The following is a 22,310-nucleotide window of genomic DNA, read 5'->3' as shown; positions in this document are numbered from 1 at the left end:
TTCTTTTATATAACAACATCAAAATGTAGTTCTATATAGATTCAATGGCCATTTAAGGATAAAATGAATGTTTTCATCCTTTCTAATTGAGCATAAAACACTAAATTTCCCAGTTATGACCTTTGACTGCAATACAATACACAAGGATGCTGCTGTATCAAATCTAATATAATTTTCCCAGCAATGTGATTTCAAAAGCCACACTGCTCTAACCGCGATGGCATTGTAGTATAGCTGACAGGAGCTCTGTTTCCTCAAGTTACAAAACTTGACTCTCAGCCTTCTGCTCCTTCAACCCCTACACCTCGTGATCTGATGACTTTTGTTTATCTGTCATTCACGGTTGTCACTTTCCCACTTGACATTTCTTTTTTTTGACCAGAACTTCCCTATTTAATTGGGTTCCCCAAGCTCTAGCTCAGTCATGTCTAGTGCATCTGATGTGCAGAGATGGAAGATGTGGATTTAATTATGTACAATTTGTGTGTCTTCATTTTTTAGAAATATGACAAAAATGTACACATTAAAAATAGGTTTTGTTGTTATTAGCTCTTGCTCATGTTTAATAAACAAAAGCCAGTTGTTGAGAACAGGCCTAGTTCACATTTTGAAGAAAACTTAGGGTTTGCCTTTATAACATCGGGGGGAAATGTTCGCAAATTTTCCAAAAGGTTTATGTATTGAGAAACCTTTTGGCTTATAGGCAATAAATAATCCAAATTAATACAATGAAAGGGACAAAATATAGAATGGTGTACCAACTGTTATACTGGATTACATCACAGGTTTCGTAATTGTGTACCTTTTAATGCGTAAAGTATAAACATTCTAAATGAGTCACATTGATTACCAGAAATTGTTTTCCTTTTACCTGGATGGTGGTTGCAAAATGATTGCTTAGTGAAAGGCAAACAGACACACAACCACAGAAAGAGAGAGTGGGAGAGAGAGACAGACACTAAGAATAATGTTTACTTGACATCAGTGCATTGTATTTGCCACATCAAATCTAGGGAAAGGTAGACAGCAAGTAATATAACACAAATAAGTACATTTCATCACTGTATGTGCAATAATAGAAAAAAGCAAACAAGTCCTAATACCCAATACACATAAATACGTAATAAAATAATTAAATTAAAATTTGATCGGTTTCTGCCACTATTACTCTGCATTAAAAGTTTTGGGCTACAGTTTGCAATTTATATCACACTGTCATCATGTTTTCTAACATTTAATAAGTCACAAACATTTCAGATATGGACATCAAATATGAGAAAATGAAATAAAAAGATAATATCACATAGTCATCTCTCAGCTGCAACACATGCAAGCATGCATCAGTGTAAAAATGAACAAATTACTACAGGTGAAGACTAAGTTGAGAAACAGAATCCTGAGTTATTCTGTACTAATGCTGTTTCAACAGCTGTGACATTTCCTGTTTTGCCAAAGATGTTTGTTCCCAGGGGCCTCACAAGCCCACGATATGTCCCTGAGCATAACATAAACAGTGAAACACCAGACTAGATTAACAAGGAAACACTAGCCCAAAACAAACCTGGAAATTTAACAGCAAAAAACTAAAGAACAATACAATTTATTCATATAGTGCTTTTTACAACAGTTGTTGACACAAAGCACCTTTACAAATGTCTGAGTCCAAGGCCCTAGTGAGCAAGCCAAGGGTGACAGTGGCAACAAAAAACTCCCTAGAACATGAGGATGAAATGTTGAGAGGAACCTAGACTCAAAGGGGGGGTCCATTCTTCTCTGGCTGACAATGGACACTACAATAGTAACAATATAAACAATAAAGAATGGAATAAGTAGTGAAAGAGAGAGAAATTAAATAATTAATAATAAAAAAATTTAAAATACGCAATTAATGTCTAGTTTAGTTTTCTAGAAGTCTTAGTCTGGTCCTGACGGTGTGTGCACATCTGAAACCCATCCCGCAAGAGAGCGTCAATCAAGGGCAACAGAGAAGTAGTTGGCTGGAGTGGAGATGTGGTGGGCTATAGCAGGGGACATCAGTGGGTTGTGGGAGTAGCCATGACAGCTGAGATGGGTTGAGGCTTAGTAACATCATGACATCAGAGGTAGGTGTACCTCAGCAGAAAGAGAGACTAGATTAATAGGCATGTCCAGGTATGAAGCTGTGTAAATGCGGGAGCTATAATGTGCAAAGATAGACTCCGGCAGGTATATCTATGGCAGCACAGCTAAAAGGATAGAGCCAGAAGGAAATACAGGCATGAGGGCACCATGGAACATCACCACTCTGCTTCTCTCAGCCAACAAACCTGAGGGACAAAAGAGGTGAAGTGACAGCATCATAAAATCTCAGTTTACCATAATTCTCAATGCCCATGGACACCCAGATTTACACCTTTACTTAAGATGAGAAGTAGTTAATAAAATGATTGACTGCACAGATAAGTTTTCAGGCTAGCCTTAAATATTGAGTCTGTGTCTGAGTTAATAAGTCTGAGGACAATATGTTCCTAATCTTTGCAATGTTCCTGAGGTGGAGAAAAGTGGTCCTAGAAATATTATTTACATGAGCTTTGAAGAGAGACTGGGATCCATAATAACTCCAAGAACTTTAACTGTGATTGGGAGACAATTTAGGTTCATTAAGTAATTAGAGAGTGAGGACCTAGCTGTCTGTAAGCCCAATAATGTCACCTAGAGGTAGCATATATAAAGGAAAAACAAAAGGCCCTAGAATAGATCCTTGTGAGACACCATAGCTAACCTTGTGGTATGCTGAAAAGTCTCCATTTATGTTAACAAACTGGTAGCGACTGGCTATATAAGATTTAAACCAGGAAAGGTATATTCCCCTAATCCCAACAACATTTTCGAGTCTATCTGAGCTACACTCAGCTCAAGCAATATAAGCAAAGAGACATAACCCTGGTGAGAAGCCAACAACAGGTTATTAACTACTTTAATCAGTGCTTTCTCTGTACTATGATGAGGCCTAAACCCTGACTGAAAGACCTCATGTATCTGGTTCTGATTCAGGTTTAACTGCTGAGCTACAGCTTTTTCTAGGATCTTGGAAACAAATAAAGGTTTGAGAGCCTGTAGTTTGACATCTGACATGGGTTGAGGGTAGATTTTTTGATAAGTGGTCTGATTACTGCTAATTTGAATTATTTAGGTATGTAGTTAATGTTCAGTTTATTAAATTTAGTAAATGTTCAATTACTTCAGGTAGGATTTCCTTAAGAAAGTGTGTGGGCAGTGAATCTAGTATGCAAGTGGATAATTTTGAGTATGAGAGCAGACAGGTAAGTTCAGGCTCTTGGATAGTTGTAAAGGTCTTTTTTGGCTTGGTTTTTCTGATCTTTAAGTAGCAGCACAAAGCTACATTAATACTCTGAATATTATTGCTAATGTGCTTAATTTTCTCACTAAGTAAATTCATAAACCCATTCTACTATGTGATTTTGTAATCTAAGCATTGGTGTCCATTTTATTCCTAGTTAGAGGTGCAATTGTGCTAAATAGAAATCTAAGATTATTTTTGTAGTTTTCCATTAGGGTTGAGAGATAAGATGTTCACGCGTTAATAAGTGACTTTCTACACTTGAGAAGGCTCTCCTTCCATGCAAGCTGGAAGACTACAAGTTTAGTGTGACGCCATTTTGTAGCGATCAGCAGATGATTGGTTTAGTCTTTGTCTGCTGCCTGGCCTCTGCTCTGGACTGTCAAAGACTAACTTGGTCTGTCATAAGTGTTATGTTAGAGAAAACAGATATTTTCCTTAACCCTGTCCCTCTGGTTCCACCATCTTCCTCACCTGTGTCTGGTTGATCTTCATTCATGGCCCTGGGATATGTTTTTCAGAGATGCTTGATAAGCACGCACATTTTATTCAGTGGTACATGAGAATATATAGAAGGCAAAGCAAGGCCTAAGTAAGTCAGTAAGCAGAAATATGTAAATGATATAGCAGGCTCAATATGTTCAGACATTACTTTCAGACATGATATGCAGTGTCTAGAATGAGACAGTAACTTCAGACCATTTGACATAGCCTTGCACCTAACTTAAGTAAACAGTATCTAAGCCTTGCACCTAACCTAAGTAAACAGTATAAGACAGCATGACATGAGAGAGAAAAAAGAGAGAGTGAGACAGAGAGAGAAAGAAATCTATTTACAGAAAAGATAGATATTTACAGAAAACAGAGAGCAAGAAAACAATTTACAAATTTACAATTTACAAAAAAAGACATATTTTAGAGAATTTCTAAGAATAAGACTATGGTTTATGTTACAAGAAAGGACAGCAGTGCCCTCCCTATTAGGATGAATACTATCCCACCTTAAAAGGTCAGGCTTGCCCTCAAATAAATTGTGGAAAGCATGGCAATAGGAACCAGGACACTGGAGGAGGATTAATCATGACACTTCGCTTGAAATGAGTGTCTTGCAAATAAAGTATATAAAATAAAATATGGTAATAATAGCAACAAGACTGTAACGTCATTATACTTCCTAATGAATTGGCAAATTAAAAATATGTTAAAATAAAGTGGCACCACCTGAGAAAAGGGAATTTTTAATGAGATTTTAATTCAGTCTCTACAGAGTAGTCATTAATCATCTACCAAAACTTAAATATACACCACCCAACAAACAAAACCTTTACAATTAACAGAATAACTAATCAAAAATAAAGTAAATTGTGCATTAAATTATATGGATAGGTGGACAATTCCCAGCAACACAATCAAAAACTAAGATTACTTAATTTTGTCATGGTAGGCCAGTCATCCAACAGGAGGGACACACCAACTCCTGCTCAGAACTGCACCACACACCTGTCATGGTCCAAATCACCCATATATTAACCAGAATCACCTGTTCCTTATTTTCCTCTCTCACTATTTAAACCCACAGGTTCCTGAAGTCATCACTGCACATTAGCGGAACAAAGAGCCGTGCATGTTGCCAGAGATCCACAAAGCTGATTCATGCCAAACACCTGTTTAGTTTACCTTTGTCACTGTATTGCTGCTAAGCATTTTTGATGGAAAATAAAGTGGACTTTATTCCAGTCTTGCCTCTCACTTCCTCTGTGCCACCACTGTCACAATTTCTTTTAAAATTTCAACAATAAAAGTAAAGAGAAGGCAATTGGATCAGTTTTTTCATAATCGGAAAGAAGGGTACTAGTATAACAACAGTGAGTCAGTTCAACCACCCAGAAGAGTGATCAAACTTAAGAAGCAGAAGACAGAAAGAGAGAAGGGAGCATGGTACAGAGGGAGAGAGACAGGAGGAGGGGAGGTGAGTTGAATAGACAGGGGAGGTGAGAAAGGTGGGGGATAAATAGGGAGAGAGACAGGAGAAGAAGACAAGGGAGGGGGATAGAGCAGGACAGCAGGAGGAGAGAATGGAAGGAGATAGAGAGGGAGAGGAAAAAGCTACTGATGAGGGGGGAACTGTTACTGTTGGCTTACACAATGTCATTACGTAAATCATGTTTCCTATTACAGATGTCCATTGGGTACATAATATAAAAAGTCCCCTTACTTTAGTTTAAGACCCTTTTTTAAACTTGGGTTGAGTTGACAATTTTGTGCAGAAATCAGTACAAATAATACTTTGACAGAACACGCTTATACACTTTCCATTCTCTTGCGAAGTAATTTAATTCTGCACTGGCATATTGTGGAATGTTGTGGGATAGTATTTTGTCTGGTATGCCATGCCTTACAAAAGTTGACTTTACAGAAGTGATAAGACTCATGGTCAGAAATATGCCAAAATTTGTACCCATAACTTCCAGTTTTTTAGAAGGTTGCCTTGAAGGCACAGAATTGAAGGCAGGTGCAATTGTGTCATTTTCTTCAGTTTCATTACTTTGCACTGACAGTATGTAATGTATGGACTAGGAATATGGTGAACTGCGGTTCTCAAACCACAGATTTTATTCTGTACCTTGGATTACATATTAATTACATTGCATTTCCCATTGTGGATACCCATTAGGTACATGATGGTGCTCAAGAAAAGATAATTAAGTAAAATAATAAGATAATAATGAATAACAACTGTTGGAATTTTTGTGGCAGGATCATGTTTAATAAGATATCCAATAAATTCCAGAAGTGTGTGGAATTTTTCCTTATGTGTGAGAAAGCTATGGCAAACCACTAAATGGCCATTGTCTTGTTTCAGTATAAAAGATCACACAGAAATGTAGTTCCAAGTATCAATGAGGGATGCATATAAGGAATTAAAGAATACCAGTGTCACTTTATACAAGTCCCTGAAAGAAACACAAATATTTTATTATGAGCATATTGCCTTGATTTATGAGTACATAAATAGTTTTTTTTTGTTTGTTTGTTAGGCTTCTTAGTTAAAAAAATAATTATTAATATGAATAATTTGTTGTGTCTTTTATTTCTAAGAAACTAAAAAATGTCAATTTGAGTAATTTTCAAAATATATTATGCTAGTATTTTAAGAAAAGAAATTATATTGATGTTCACCAAAAATGCAAATTATGCAGTATGTGCAATGTTTAGATCAAAATATATATAACTACATATAAAACATGCCCTACCAAAAGAAGTCCTCTTTCAACCCAAAAAAGTCCAGAAAATCAAAGAATCCTTCAGCCAAGACTCTGTAGGCAAAAAAAAAAAAAAAAAAAAAGGTTAGGACAAAGATGCTCCATAAATCCCTTTAAACATTTAGTTTATTGTTTCAGAGAAGATAAATGTTTTCACTCTGGACTTAAAAATGGCTAAAATTGTTATTGCTGTCTTACAATGTTTTGCTTTAATTGTGAACAATACTAGTTAAATAGTCTTCTTTAACTAAGAAGCCAGCTGGTTGGTGCTAGTTTATCTGTAAGTTTATTGGTGTGCTACAATGCTAAGTAAATCACATTACTGCCAAACTTATTTAGACTCAGTGTTCCTATTATCATATTACTGAAGTGCAATTAAACACAAAATCGAATTACTCATAAAATCTGCCTTCTTGGCACTGTAGCCCCCCATGTTCACTTATTTTCAGTTACGTTTGTTGTTCATTTTGAAAATTTAACCATTGCATCATGTTTCCAAATTCACAGTTAATGAGAAAGTATGGCAGTATGTCCTGTCACACAACCTAAAAACTGAAACTTAATTTTGATCTGAAAGTGTTAAATGTTTGTGCAATATGAATTCAATATGAATGAGTTTGTTCATGTGTGAGACCATGTCCTTGATGTAGAAACAGTGTAACAAGTAAACAGTATGTTACTTCAATGTACATCATAATCTTTTTTTTTAATAAGATAGCAGAGAAAACCTGATGAGTATATACTAACAGCATTAATTAAAACAATTAAAAATGGTTTCTGCATTAAACCATGCAGTATTTAGGACAAGCATAAATGGATAGCTCATTCTTGATTGTATTCCTGTATATTTTAAAAATGTCTGTTTATAATAAGTTAATAGTTGACAGTGCAGTCTGTCAGAGAAGAGACGCCCAGCCTTATCAAATATACTCTCTAAATAAACTAAAACACTAATAGTTCAAACTCAGGAATATCATCTAAGTAATACATCTGGAAAATACAAGCACAAGCAAAAGTACAAGCACAAATGTTCTGTTAACTATCAAAACATTTCTACTTGTGTAAAGTTGCCCAAATTGTTAAAGTCATAGCAAAGTCATTGCTGAGTAAAAAATAAATAATACAGAAATACTTACATAAGTCTCTTGCAACATATAGTTTAGAATCACTCCCTAATAATTCTTTCATTCAATACCTTTGAGATTCTTCCAGCTCTTCCTGAGTAACTATTCCACGGGTCAGTAGTTTCTCCATGTAGATATCCCTCATTTTTTTTATGTTCCTGTGAGACACACGGAGAAGAGAAAGACTGGCAGTATTTGTATCTTTGAAATCGGAGTATACTATGAGAAAATTACATTTTCTGAATAGCTCAGATAGTTGTATGTTGTATCTACTATAACTTAAAAAACACATTAGGACAGAAAAAAAGTGATAATTTTCAGATTTATCATAGACAGGATGACCAAAAAGCCTGTTTCAAAAAGGGATAAAATATCAAATATTTTAAAAGTTTATTGTGCATTGTGACACTATTATAACCCACTTATATGAAGCAAAAGTGGTGGGGGTAGTGGTAGCTCAGTAGTTAAGGTAATTGACTAGTAATCAGAAGGTCAGTTCAAGGTACACAGCTACCAAGTTGTCACTGTTGGGCCCCTGGGCAAGGCCCTTAACCCTTGATTGCTCAAGTTGTATTCTGTCATAATTGTAGGTTGCTTTGGATAAACACATCAGCTACATTCTGTAAATGTGTATATAGTTAGAACTTCACTCTGAAATGGTCTTCCAAGCAAGTATTGCACTTTGCTGTTTAGCAATTTGGTAAAACACTATTAAAATGCTGTAGAAGCATCTGGGAAAATATGCATCCAGAGAATGCAGGGTTTTTTTTTATTTTGTATCTGTATATTAATGTTGTCCTCTGTTACATTCTCATTGACAAAGGGGCCACATTGTGAGGGACATGCAGTCCCCCCTCTCCAGCCCTCTCTGAGAGAACTCTAAGGATAGCCTATACATGGCAGTTGACTACTTTATGAATTGACCAAAGCTGTATACCATTCTCAATCACTTGTGAGAGTGATGGAGTGTGGGGATGGCATGTGGCCTCTTTGTCAATGAGTGTGTTGCACCAAGAATTTCCTGGTTTCCCAACTCTCGAAAGTTCTAATGACTCTGATTTTGGATTTGCACTTAAAAAATTTGCTCTTCTCCGCATTTCAGTCTGCTTGTAATCACTCTGTGTTACACCACCACAATGGAAAAGCTCCTGAAATAATTATATTGTGCGTTCAGCAATTTGGAAGAACTTCACAGTGCCTAGAGAAGAAACTTCGGTCTAGTTATTGAGAGACCTCTGTGAGAATAGAAAACCAGAATCAAGCCACAACACCCACAGAGCATGGCAGTGCCATAGAGTAGTATAACACTGACTACCAAGATATCCGTCACTGCTAGCTTCCATCAGTGGACTAAGATCATCACCTTCCCCTGGCCTCATGGACATTATGATGGAGCCAAACCCAAATACGGCATTTGGCAAAGCACAAATAGTGGGTTTTTATGAATAGTTTTGAACAATTCTTTTCAATTTTTTGTTTTCAGAAAGGATAAAGCATCTCAAATCACTGGTGTTCCACATAATTGTTTATTATTACATTAATATTTTTTAATGTATTATTACATTACTCTTCCTATTAGATCTGCAATATGGAATCAGAGGAGGAGGAAATTAGCCTACATTACTTACATTACATTACTCCCAATGTAGTTACTAGCTAGTTAGTTCACCTACATGCTGTGCTCACTGCTCAGTCATCCTGTGTGTCACACTATTGCAGATACCACACTTGAGCACTATTCATAACTAAAAGACAAAGTCATAGCACTGCTTCTTTGAGCAGAAGATGATTAGCCTATATTGTTGACACTCTCAAAGTAGGTCTAGTTTGTGTGTTATTGTTTTGAATTGCAATTACACTTGACAAAGTTTGAGATATTTATATAGCCCGTTAGGCTCCTCTCCAATTTTACAGACAGCATGACCTATAGCTAGCTAGTTAGCTCCACTGTCCACTGTGTATTGTCTACTAGCTAAGCTACCACTCATTTGCAGACCACCCATTTGCTGTCCCCAACCCATACTCCATTTTCAAACAGGTATGAAATTTTGAATATGAATACAAATACTTTTGTTGCCTCAACAAATGCAGATACAAATACTGGTCTCTCTACACATTCCTACTGGACATGTTAACCAATATTGCTAAAATGTACTTTTTTCTGACACAATGCTGATGTCTGGGAGAGACATGGGCTCCCAGGGACCTTGTCTACAGAACACAGCCAATCAGTGTCTTAATAAGCAGTTTCATCTAGGACCTGGAGGACAGGAGAGAGAACATCTACTCCCTAGGCAGCCATTATTAGCAAGAACCTAGAAAATACCCACTAAAGAGAGGAACTTTGCTATGTGCTTGACAAATACTTAGAGGTAGTTTGCTGAGACTGAGAAGGGCAGCTTGTTGTCATACTGGCTCCAGAAACCAGGAACTCTGCTGCTGTGGTTCAGTGGTCAATGAGGGCTCTCTAATGTGAATGCCAGCTTCCCTGATACTACAGTAACTTCATTAAGTTTATTATTTTGTACAAACCTTGATATAATTTGACAGACCGTGACTCATCGTTAACAGGGAGGACAGTTAATTTTGTGGGGTTATTCAGTTCTTTATGCTGTGCTTGCATTTAAGGTCAGTTAGTGCAGGCATACTTTAAGCTTTTATATGGATAGCTAGATTTTTTTAACAGTCTAATCACCCCAATCTACAATGTTTAGGATCTGGGCATTCACTTGTTAACTCAAATGTGGCACAATAGATGTAAATACATTAAGGAAAAGCAATGGCAAATGTGTAATGAATATTAAAAGTTTTGCTTTTATACATTGCCTTAGGCAATTATAACATTCAATATGGACATACATTTTCAGAGCATTTATATAAAAACTGAAATTTGACACCCAGTTAATTAAACAGAACAAAACACTATTATTCCTATTATTCCTTTAAATGTAGTACATTTCTGGCTGTAAATATAGTACAATTGACATTAAAGTACTTACTTTAAAATGTGTTCTGCTTCATCATCATTAACATTTCCATTGATTTTACTGAGTAGCTGGTTTGAGTAGTTTGAAAACAATTTTACCATAGCCCTATAGAGAAAAACATTTTAGCAAGCAAATATATTTAAATGAATAATAAAAAAAATAACTTTCATGATACCATGCTATGTCTTACCGTATTTGTGCAAGCTGGAAAATATTTCGATTAGTTTTCTCTTCTCCTAGAACCCTATTTGCTTCTTCTATAAAATTTGTCCAGTACATTAAGACTATTCTTCTGTAAGACAAACAGAATTGGTTTAAGGGTATTTTAGGACACTAACCTATTTGTGCTCTGAGTAGAATCAACTAAATGCTATAAATGTAAATGGAAGGGTATTTGCCTCCTATGCAAAAATAGATACTCATTATTACACTTGCTTGTTTGAGGTTTTCCATATACTTGACCTCTAACAACTGGTGTTTTTGCCCTCAGCATCTCATAGACAAGAGGGCTGTTCTATATTAAAATCTGACCTCAACAAAACAAGTATGTGGTAATGAATATATGTATGCAATATTCTCACTGGCTTTGGAGATGGAGAAAAGACATGGGAGGCAGGGATAACACACCTATTTAATACACTCACGATAATATAACAAACCCAAAAAAAAAAACTGTCCCAGTTGGGTTTGACTCACTCATCTCCCTTTTCTGCAACATGTCCTGTTGTGATTAATATAGGATGCCACAAACCATGCACAGGTCTTACTAATGTCTAATCACCCTTTGGTTCATCTGTCTCTCCAACTTGCAGATAATATTCAACCATGACCTTTCTGCCACAAAATAATTTTTATGTATCTGTTCTTTTCCATTTATAATCTTGATTTATTGAGAGGACAACTTTTATTGTTACAGAAATATTGACATTTTTATAAATTATGTGATAATACTATTAATACTAAATGGAAACAAAATGTACTGTATATACACAAAACAAATATAACAACATAGAATGGATGGAAAGGTCACATGACCTACATACGCAATACTCTGAGAGCCCTAAGCTCCTGCTTTTGTTTTATATTTTTATTTGGATTAATCTCTTTATTGAAAAAATGATTAAGCTTTAAGAATCCCTATGCTTTAGGGATGTCTTTGAGCATGAAAAAGTCAACCACCAACATCATCTCGTCTAGGTAAGCACTCAAATACTAACGCATTGGATGGGCTCTCAATTTGCAACAGGATGAATTTGCAGTAATTTTGGAAAAAGTAATTGGGATAGCAGTGGCAGGGTGAAACCTTTTGGAGAATGTGGACTTGTTACAGTGCAAAAAAAGGCCTTATTTATATAATTTAAAATGGTTTTTTTTCACTCAACCCTACCCTGTAACTGACAGTTTTGCCTCAAAAAGGACGCCCTGTAGCCACAGAATCCTTTATCAGAACATTACCAGTATCATAATTCTTACCTTGGAATGCTGGACTCTTTTCAAACCAGCATATTATCTACTGATTTATCTATGACCCCAAATTCTGTATGATCAAAATTCTCTGTGCACAGCTCAAAGACAAAGGACATTTCTGTATGAATTTATTCACTAAAAGCTAGCAATATATATTGTAAATCTATAAATACATAGTACAACCTGGAAATGAGGAGTGCTCTAAATTTATATTTTTCTTTCCACATGTATAGGTTCTTCAAAGTAAAAACACTGTTCACTGTGACTCCAAATTAGAAATATCAGGTCAGTTTAAAGTCAATCTCAAATTATAGTGAGTATGTTTCTTTTATTTTAGGAATTTGTCCACTTTTTTTCTTTTTTCCATTATTTGTTATTTACCAATTGTTTACATCGTGCTTATCAACATCATTAACCATTTCTAATTGTATTTAAGCTTTCTTTAGCTTACTAGTTAAAATAGGAATTCAAGTACCTGTATAATTGCTTCACGTTATTCTACATTATAATACTTTACGTATTGTGATATATTGTCACATAATGCTCACCTGCCACAAGTCAAGTGGGTGGCCCACCATGTGCAGTGGGAGGATCATCGTTTGTGGCCACGCCTGCACACACCTGTACCTCGTCATGTCTATGTATTTAAACCCTCGTCGTAGTGTGCAGGATTGTTGGTCATTGTGGAAGTAACATCATAACGTCTTGATGTAATGGTCCTTTTGTCGTTGTTAAACGTATTCGTGTTTACCGTCCGTGTTTAATGTTAACCATTTTATGTTTGTGTTTAGTGTTTCTAATGCTTGTCAGTGCCATCATCGTTTTATGTGTATATAAATGTGTATATAAATAAATGTACGTCCTAGTCGCTGGAGTCTGTGCATCCTGCCCCTCGCCCTGCAGCACTCGGGCCACCATGCGTTACATATATGAACCCAATTCAAGGACTATTAAGTATAAAACTGTTCAAGAAATTTTGGATTATTTTATTTTGTTCTAACCTTGTTTGTGGTAAACCTCTTTAGAATGTCTCAATAGGAATTGCTCTCCCATCATTGAGACATATGGATAATAATATACATGAACTCCAAACAGGTGCATCTCACTCTTTGATGTTTACCTGTTAAAAACCCAAGTCCAGCTTGGGATAGTTTTAGTTCTTTAGAAATTTCTTTTAGTTCATTTAATTTTTACTTGAATTCAGAGTTCATTTTGGTTTGTTCTTTCTTTGTACAGCTTGGTCAGTTTTTGTCTGACCTTTTTGTCACTTATCAGTGTGGTTAATTTTAATTAATTTTCATTTTCATTAGTCTTAATGATTTTTATTACAAATTTATTGAGGTGTTCATACTTCTACAGTCTTTTAATAGCATGGATAAATACTTAATCAGCTGTTTCTTAGAAATGTGTGTAATAAATAGGAATTCAGCATACTGGACATCAAGAGGTATTGTTTTCTGGTATTCTAATAAAAGATGTACACTAAATTTTGGTTATACACTCCCTGGCCAAAAAAATGATCACCACCTGGATTTATCTAAGCAAATAGATAAAAGCCTCCAATTGGATAATTACTGCATGGGTGATTGTTTCAGCTGGCAACAAGTTATTTAACCCTAACTGATGCACTGAGTAGTTTCTCATTTGTTAAACAACCATGTCAAAAGACATCCTGTGGTCATGGAAAATATATTAATCTGTTTCAGAAGGTCCTGTGGTCTGATGAGTCCAGATTTATCCTGTTCCAGAGTGATGGGTGCATCAAGGTAAGAAGAAAGGCGGCTGTAGTGATGCACCCATCTTGCTTAGTGCCTACCATACAAGCCTGTGGGGACAGTGCTATGATCTGGGGTTGCTGCAGTTGGTCAGGTCTAGGTTCAGCAATGTTATGTGCTCAAAGAATGAGGTCAGCTAACTACCTGAATTTACTGAATGACCAGATTATTCCATCAATGGAATTTTTTCTTCCCTGATGGCATGGGCATATTCCAAGATGACAATGCCAGAATTCATCAGGCTCAAATTGTGAAAGAGTGGTTCAGGGAGCATGAGACATCATTTTTGGCCACCACAGAGTCCAGACCTGAACCCCATTGAGAATCTTTGGGATGTGCTGGAGAATACTTTGCATAGTGGTCCAAATCTCCCATCATCAATACAAGATCTTGGGGGAAAAATGAAGGCAACTCTGGACAGAAATAAATGTTGTGACATTGCAGAAGCTTGTGGAAACGATGCCACAGCGAATGTGTGCTGTAATCAAAGCTAAAGGCGGTCCAACGAAATATTAGAGTGTGTAACCTTTTTTTTTGGCCAGGCAGTGTATTATTGCTCATTTTATTGCTAATGATTGACAGATAGAATGATTGACAAAGCAAGAGCAACCTGAAAGGACATGTTCATACTTATGGAGAAAAAAAAATGTATTTCAAATTATGGAGTTCACCCATGAGTTTGACTGACCAAGAGTGATTTAACCAAGAGTGCCAGAGCTGACTCCAAACGTTTCTAGTCCACTCAGCATCAGAACAAACACTGATTCTCATGGACTCTTTTATTAGCTATTGGATGGAATACTTATCTCTGTGCCTCCTGACTAACTAGATGGTGTCCCAATAGGGTTGAATCATTAAAAACTATATAGTATAGAGTCATTGTTAGAAATGTTAAGTTAATCTGGGAAAGGATTGAAATATGAGTGCTCTTTCAGTATACAGCTGGCTTTCTTCTTTGAGCAAGGAAAAAACTGTTGTGGCATAATAAGGCATCAGTTCAGGTAATCTTTGGCTTCATAAAGTATTCATTTTCTTGATGGTATTTACAATTTGAAAGAACTTCTTAGTTTTCAGGAACTTTCTTCTTTGTTTGATATTCCCAGATCATCCTTTTTTTAGTTTACATGCTCGAACATATGCGGTGCCATGAAACTGTCATTTTGAACAAATCTGACCTCAATACTCAATACCTATGTGATGGAACATCCCTCTTAAACCAATTTTATTCCTACTTATTGATATATTTTGCATGCACAGCTCTCTGAGAAACAAGAGAAGATTTTAATAACTATTTTTAATAACTATTTAAAAAGATTATAATACAGTGTTGGTTGCCTCCCCATGATTTATATATTAGAAAGTTAGTATATTATTTTCATGACATTAAACTGGTAGAATGCACAAGACTAATGTTACAAAATACAGATGTAGGAATGATGTCTCTAATATCAGGACCTGCATGATACATGAATAAAGTGATGCTGAAGTACAGATTTTATACTGGTGGGGTACAATGAAAGAATGGTTATCAGTCCATGGCTCTCTTTTTATTTAATGTTATTGAGCTATTATATTCTGTATACTTTTTATTTATTTATTTATTTTTTCTTGCTTGTGGATGTTGTTGTTTTTTGTTTTTTTCCGTTTACTAATCTGAAGAGGTCATGCAGCTTCCAGGATCTGCAGTTCTGAACCTCTTCAGCATTGATGCTGCTATGCTGCTTCCTATTTTTGAAACTGTTTCACACCATCACCACTGTTTAGGCATACTAGCACTTACTGTTCTGTTTATCAATTTCTTCCTTGGATTACATTCTACCTGGAAATCAACAACTTCCACTTGACATCGAAAACTACTTTATCACCAAAACTACATCCAAAGAATTATGTAAAAATGTTAGTAACATTTTTTCTTTTTCTATCATTTCTGCTTCCGTTATTCTTCAGTGTGAAGACTGCAACATTTAACTAGTCTTTATCCATCATTAGCAATAGTTTTACATTTGAGAAGTTTAGATTAATTGCTAGCCTGATGGAGAAGATTCTAGTGCTAGAGGTGTCCATCCTGACCTTAAAAAGTGTTAGACCTATCGAGGAATTGCGAGTACATGCTCTGGATGCCATAGGTGAAGTTAAGAAGCCCTCAACACCCGAACTACAGACCTCACAGCAGGGCAAATGGCTTCGACTCACCCACAGAAACACCACAACTCTCCCATTCATGTGTCCAACAGGTTTGTCCCACTCAGTGAGGCACCCACTTAGAAGACTGTTGAAAGAGCTCTGGTTATAAGGGACTTTATTTTGCGACACGTGAAATTAGCTAAGCCTTTAGGGACACCAGCAGTAGCAGTAGTTAACTGCATACAGGGGGCCAGGGCTCCAGACGTCCCAGACCACCAGGGCTCAAGGTAATGTTAAGGTATTTGGCAAGCATAGGTTTCCTAAGATAGTCATTCACATAGGAGCTAATGATATGCTGGCTGTCCAGGTGGTGCTCACAAAACAATGTGGGCTTTATAAATAATTGTATTATATTCAAGGGTATGTCTATCCTTTTAGGCCAGGATGGTATTCATCCTACCAGGGAGGACGCTGCTGCCCTTTCCTGTAACATAAGTTCCACAGTCTTATGACAGACCTAGTTAAATCTAAGACAATCCATAGCAGAGGCCAGCCAGCAGACAAAGAGGCTAAACCAACCATCTCTTGGTCGCTACATGATGTCACCCGAGTTTCATTATACTGACACTGTGTCTGTTCCCCAAGCTTATCAGAAATACAGAAAACAAAGAAAAACATCTTAATAATCTAATTTGTATTAGATTAACTGAGTCACTGTCACAAATGGCCACCCTCCTGATGTCCCTGTTTCCGTGTTTCCTTGTCATGTCTGTTTCCTTTGGTTCCTGGTTGTTCTGTTCCATGGTTTCATTTTTTCCATCCCTCGTTTGGTTTTCCATACCTGTCCCTTGTTTCTGGTCTTGTTACGTTCATGTATTTAGACCCTGTCTTGATACCTGTGTGTTTGCTGTTCATTGCATGTGAATGAATGGATGTTTTGTACTCCTAGCCTTCATGTTTCTCCTAGCCTTCATGTTTGTTAGTTTCAGAGTTCTTCATTATATCTGTTATAGCCTGTTTTCCCTGTTTGTGTTCATGTGTTTTTGTTGATCATGTATCCCCGTGCTCTCCGTGTTTGTAATATGACCCTGGACTACTACAATGACTCCTTAATAAATCTCACTCTTCGCAAATGCGCTCGCCTCCTCACCACTCACCATTACAGAATGAACAGCCTAACAAGGACCCAGCGAGTGAGCGAGACTCTGGGAGGTGGTTGTTCCACTGGGATGAAACTAACCGGCTGTTTCCACATAAATTCAGACTGTCACAGCGTCACCAATCCAGAGACAGCAAATCCCCTGGCGCTGTGGGTAAATAAGCATCTCATCAGGATCCCCGTGTATTTTTATGATGAGACCCCAGGTAAGCGCTGAGAGTCTATCCATCTTAGTCAATGCTGCAGGGGGGAGCGGCCTGCAGCGCAAGACGTGAGTAGGCAGAGTGAATGCACAGACAATTCATGGCTAGGCACTCGGTGTGCACTTAAGCGCAACTGCGAGCTCCCTATCGCTTACATGAGCCTTGGGAGCCACCGACAGGGTTCTGTGTCTGTGTGTTCCTCCAGGGTCACCCTACCAGTACCTTTGGCTATCCCACAAGCCACCCAGTCTGTTCCTGTTCCTGGCATGAAGCATAGAAGATGCTGCATGTCCTGTTCCCCTGTCAGACCAGCTGTGGGCCATGGTTGTTGCACTGCTGGAACCCCAGTCAGGCTCTGTTCCCAGTGCAGAGGCTGTTGTCTTGTTGGTCCCTGCCTCTGGCATAGAGGACGCTACCATGCCAGTCCCTGCCTCCAGCATTGAGGACACCGCCAGTCTTGATCCAGTTCCTGTTCCCGGTGCAAGAGACGCTGCCTGTCCTGATCCAGTTCCTGTTCCCGGTGCAAGAGACGCTGCCTGTCCTGATCCAGTTCCTGTTCCCGGTGCAAGAGACGCTGCCTGTCCTGATCCAGTTCCTGTTCCCGGTGCAAGAGACGCTGCCTGTCCTGATCCAGTTCCTGTTCCTGGTGCGAGAGACGCCACCCATCCTGATCCAGTTCCTGTTCCAGGCATAGTGGATGCTGCCAGTCCTGTTCCTGTTCCCAGCCTAGTGGAGGCCACCCGGCCTGTTCTCAACCTATTCCTGTTTCCTGTGTCAAGTCCACTCCTGTAGCTGCACCCAGACCCACCGCTGACCATCGAAGCTGCACATTTCCCTGTGACTCTTTTGGTCACACCTCACAGCAAGCCAGTGACCCTCAAGGCCTTTCCGTCAGCCTCCTGGACCAATACAAATCCTTTGTTTATGGCTGGTGCCTATTCTGTAACTCCTCTGCCCCCTGAGGCTGCTGCACAAGCCCCCATTACTGCCCCCTTGTCTGCTTCTGTGTCTTCAGCTCCTGTGTTGCCTGCTCCTGTTCCTGGTTTTGTCCTTATTCCTGTTCAAATGTCTATACCCATTTGTGAGATGATTGTACATCCTGTTACCCTGCCTCGTGGTATTAGTGTCCCCTTGCCTGTCCCAGTACCTGTAGCCATGATCACTGTGTATTTTGTTCCTGTACCTGTCTCTGTTTTAATAAAAATACTGACCTCTTTGCTGCTGTGCCCAATCCCCATGCTTCTCCTCTCCTCTCCTGTCTCTGTGCCTGCCTCCTGTTAAGACCAGGTCTCCAATACAACTCCTTTTCCCCATCTGGCTTCTGTCCCAACTCTGCTACTTATCCATGGTTTAACCCCAAGTCCCATTCCCTGACCGCAGTCCTGTCTCATCTTCTATGCCTGTTTGTAGTCCTGCCACGGTCCTCTCCCTGCCTCCTATTTTACTCCTTGTGTCCCTCAGGTTTCTGTGTCTGTTCCCGTTTCTGCTCATGGTTCTTGTTCTGTTGCTTCTGCTCCTTTTGCCCTGGTTTCTGTGCCCGCTGTGTTTTCTGTTCCATTGCCTGCTCTGGAGTTTTGTACTCCTAGCCTTCACGTTTCTCCTAGCCTTCATGTTTCTCCTAGCCTTCTTGTTTGTTAGTCTCAGAGTTCTTCGTCGTATCTGTTATAGCCTGTTTTCCCTGTTTGCGCTCATGTGTTTTTGTTGATCATGTATCCCTGTGCTCTCTGTGTTTATAATATGACCCTGGACTACTACAATGACTCTGATTTTGGATTTGCCCTTAATAAATTTGGCTCTTCTTCGCATGTGCATTCGCCTCCTCACCACTCACCATTACAGTCATAGAACATTGCCTGCACTTACAATCTAAAGCTGAGTTTAATAAATGTTAGAGCCCTAACATCTAAAAATAAATGAAATCCCAACAGAATATAGATTTAATTTACTTTGTCTAGGAGAAACTTGGATCAAGCCAAATGAGTACATAGCTTTAAACAAAGTGTGTCCATCTGTCTACAGCTATGTACATGGCATTGCATTTATTTATACTGACACATTAGGCTTAAACCAGAAAGCCGGTTATTATTTCGATTCATTTTAAATTATTTTTACTATCATAAATGATGTAGCCAGTGATAAGAAGCCCACCCAGCCTCTTCCACTAATTGGCATATACAGGTCACCAGGACCCTATTCAGAATCTAAGTTTGCATGTTTCCTCTCTACTCTAGTCACTCTAGCAGAAAGAGCCATTAATCTTGGTGATTTCAATATTACATTTGATAGTGCATACGACCTTCTGAGATCAACCCTTAGTTCAATATTAGAATCGATTTGTTTCACCCAATGTATAAGAGATCCAACACACTCTGGTGTACATGTGCTTTAGTACTGACATATGGGGTAGACATAGAAAACATAGTCATACTACCCCAGTCTGATGCCATCTCAGACGATTCCCTCATTTCATTTGAAATGTACATATAAGCCACTATATAGTAACCTATATAGTAGCCTCACTACACAACAGACGCATGTCACATCAGCCACTGCATCTAGATTTATTGCAAATCACCCAGATTTATAATTTGTGACTAGGATACCCTCAAACCCCACTGATCTTGATCAAATGACTGAATGTTTAGAATCAGCATTCTGCTGCGCATTTTCTTAAGGAAATCCTACCTAAAGTAATTTTACCTTTACTAAACTTAATAAACTCCTCCTTAAACATTAGCAATGTACCTAAATAATTCAAATTAGCAGTAATCAGACCACTTATCAAAAAATCTAACCTCGACCCATGTCAGCTGTGAAACTACAGGCCAATCTCAAACCTACCATTTATTTCCATCCTAGAAAAAAGCTGTAGCTCAGCAGCTAAGCTCACATCTGAATCAGAACCAGATACATTAAGTCTTTCAGTTTGGGTTTAGGGCTCATTATAGTACAGAGACAGCACAATTGATACTATAGATCACAAGATTTTACTAGATAGACTTAAAATGTTGTTGGCATTAAAGGAATAGCCCTTTCCTATTTTAAATCATATGCAGCCAGATGCTACCAGTTTGTAAAATTAAATGAAGACTTCTCAGCATACAACAATGTTAGCTATGGTGTCCCAAAAGGATCTTTTCTAGGGCCTCTGCTTTTTTATTTATATATGCTACCTCTAGGTGAAATTATGCATAATCACTATGCTAGTTTCCACTGCTATGCTGATGATACTCAGCTATATGTCTTAGCCAAACCAGAGGACATATATCATCATAGTATTATTGAGAAATGCATAAAGGACATCACTTAACCCTGACAAAACAGAGGTATTTCTACTAGGCCCAGAGACAACTAGGTCCTCACTATCTAATTACTCAATGAAATTCATTGGTCTCCCATCTTCTCTAACAGTTAAAGATCTTGGAGTAATTATGGATCTCAATCTCTCATTCATATAAGTATTTAAAAATCACATAAATAGTATTTCTAGGAACACCTTTCTCCACCTCAGGAACGTTGCAAAGATAAGGAACATATTCTCCTCACATGATGCAGAAAAGCTAGTCCATGCATTTATCACATCAAGATTGGACTATTGTAATTCCTTACTATATGATTGTACCACTAAGTGTCTAAACAAGCTCCTGCTAGTTCAAAATGAAGCAGCAGAGAGCATCACTCCTATCTTATCTACTTTAGCTTCTCCCAGTAAAATTTCATATTGATTATAAAATACTGTATGGTCTTGCCCCCACAGTGCCTTACTGAAGGCCTAGTGCATTACTACCAGCCATATATGCATAGTTCAAAAGATGCAGGCTCTTTACTAGTACCAAGAACAAGAAAATCTACTACAAGGGGCAGAGCATTTTCCTATAAATCTCCCAGACTATGGAATAAACTTTCTGTAAATATTTGAGACTCAGACACAGTCTGAGGCTAGGGTGAAAATCTGTACAGTCAGGAATTTTATTAACTACTTTGCATCTTAGATAAAGTTGTAGGTCTGGGGGCATTGAGAGATATGGTAAACTGGGATGTTATGATTCTGTCACTGCACCTCTCTTTTGTCCCTCAAGTTTGTTGACTGAGAGCAGGAGAGTGCTGGCGTTCCAGGGTGCCCTCATGCCTGTGGTTCCTTCTGGCTCTATCCTTTTATCTATGCTGCCACAGCTAGATCTGCTGGAGTCCATCTTTGCACATTATCGGACAACATCAAACATTGCAGTCACCCCCCTCCACATCATGGACCATCATTTTCTATCCTTCTCCCTCTCCCTTCCTTCTCTTCCCATCTAGTCCTCCCCAATGTGTTCCTTCTCCTTCCATCGCAATCTGCACTCCATGACTCCCTCTTCCCTTACTTCTACTATTTTGTCCACCCTTTCTCACCCTGACTCTCTGTCTTCTATCTCTTTGGATAGTTACAAATTCTTTCATTTCTACACTCTCCTCATCAATTAATCTGCTGTGCCCTCTCTCCTTTAGATCCACAAAGTCCTCCCCACCTGCCCCCTGGCAAACAGGAATACTCCACTGCCACAGGAGAGATTTTAAGACTACAGAGAGGCAGTGGAGGAAATCTCACCTAGATTCAGACCTCAGCTCATACCAGTCTTTCCATTCCTAGTTCTCACTGGAAGTAACATCTTCAAAGTTATCCTACTATAGAGGAAAATTCGAATCATCAGCATCTGATCCACGCAAGCTCGTCACTATTTTTTCTTCTTTGCTTAATCCTCCTCCTCCCCCTCCTTCCTCATATCTTACTCCTGAAGATTTCATAACCTTCTTTCAGGAGAAGGTTGGAGCAATCGGCCAATCCTTTTCCTCTGTTCCCACTCTTCCAACCAGTGTGCATTCTCCAA

The 22,310-nt window shown here is 38.2% G+C and overlaps 1 protein-coding gene across 2 annotated transcripts in view; it reads right to left on the bottom strand.

Annotated features, from left to right (window-relative positions):
- Window positions 1–6,085: 6,085 nt before the first annotated feature.
- Window positions 6,086–22,310, bottom strand: part of LOC145651307 (uncharacterized) — a 35,594-nt gene continuing 19,369 nt past the window's right edge. Inside the window, exons 14-18 of one of the 2 annotated variants that reach the window (XM_081697555.1) lie at window positions 10,905–11,006; window positions 10,727–10,819; window positions 7,799–7,885; window positions 6,595–6,657; window positions 6,086–6,294 (exon numbers count right to left, since the gene is read on the bottom strand). In XM_081697555.1, coding sequence (XP_081553681.1) covers window positions 6,213–6,294; window positions 6,595–6,657; window positions 7,799–7,885; window positions 10,727–10,819; window positions 10,905–11,006 — 427 coding nt within the window. In that variant the 3' untranslated portion in view covers window positions 6,086–6,212. Of the gene's footprint in view, window positions 6,295–6,594; window positions 6,658–7,739; window positions 7,886–10,726; window positions 10,820–10,904; window positions 11,007–22,310 lie in introns of both variants that reach the window. The other variant, XR_014117174.1, reaches the window with a different exon arrangement.

The sequence above is a fragment of the Electrophorus electricus genome, chromosome 2, assembly GCF_041902795.1.
Source record: "Electrophorus electricus isolate QZ-2024a chromosome 2, ASM4190279v1, whole genome shotgun sequence".
Lineage (NCBI taxonomy): Eukaryota > Metazoa > Chordata > Actinopteri > Gymnotiformes > Gymnotidae > Electrophorus > Electrophorus electricus.
Note: the sequence above shows the minus strand (reverse complement) of the source record. Positions and strands in the feature narration are given on the sequence as shown.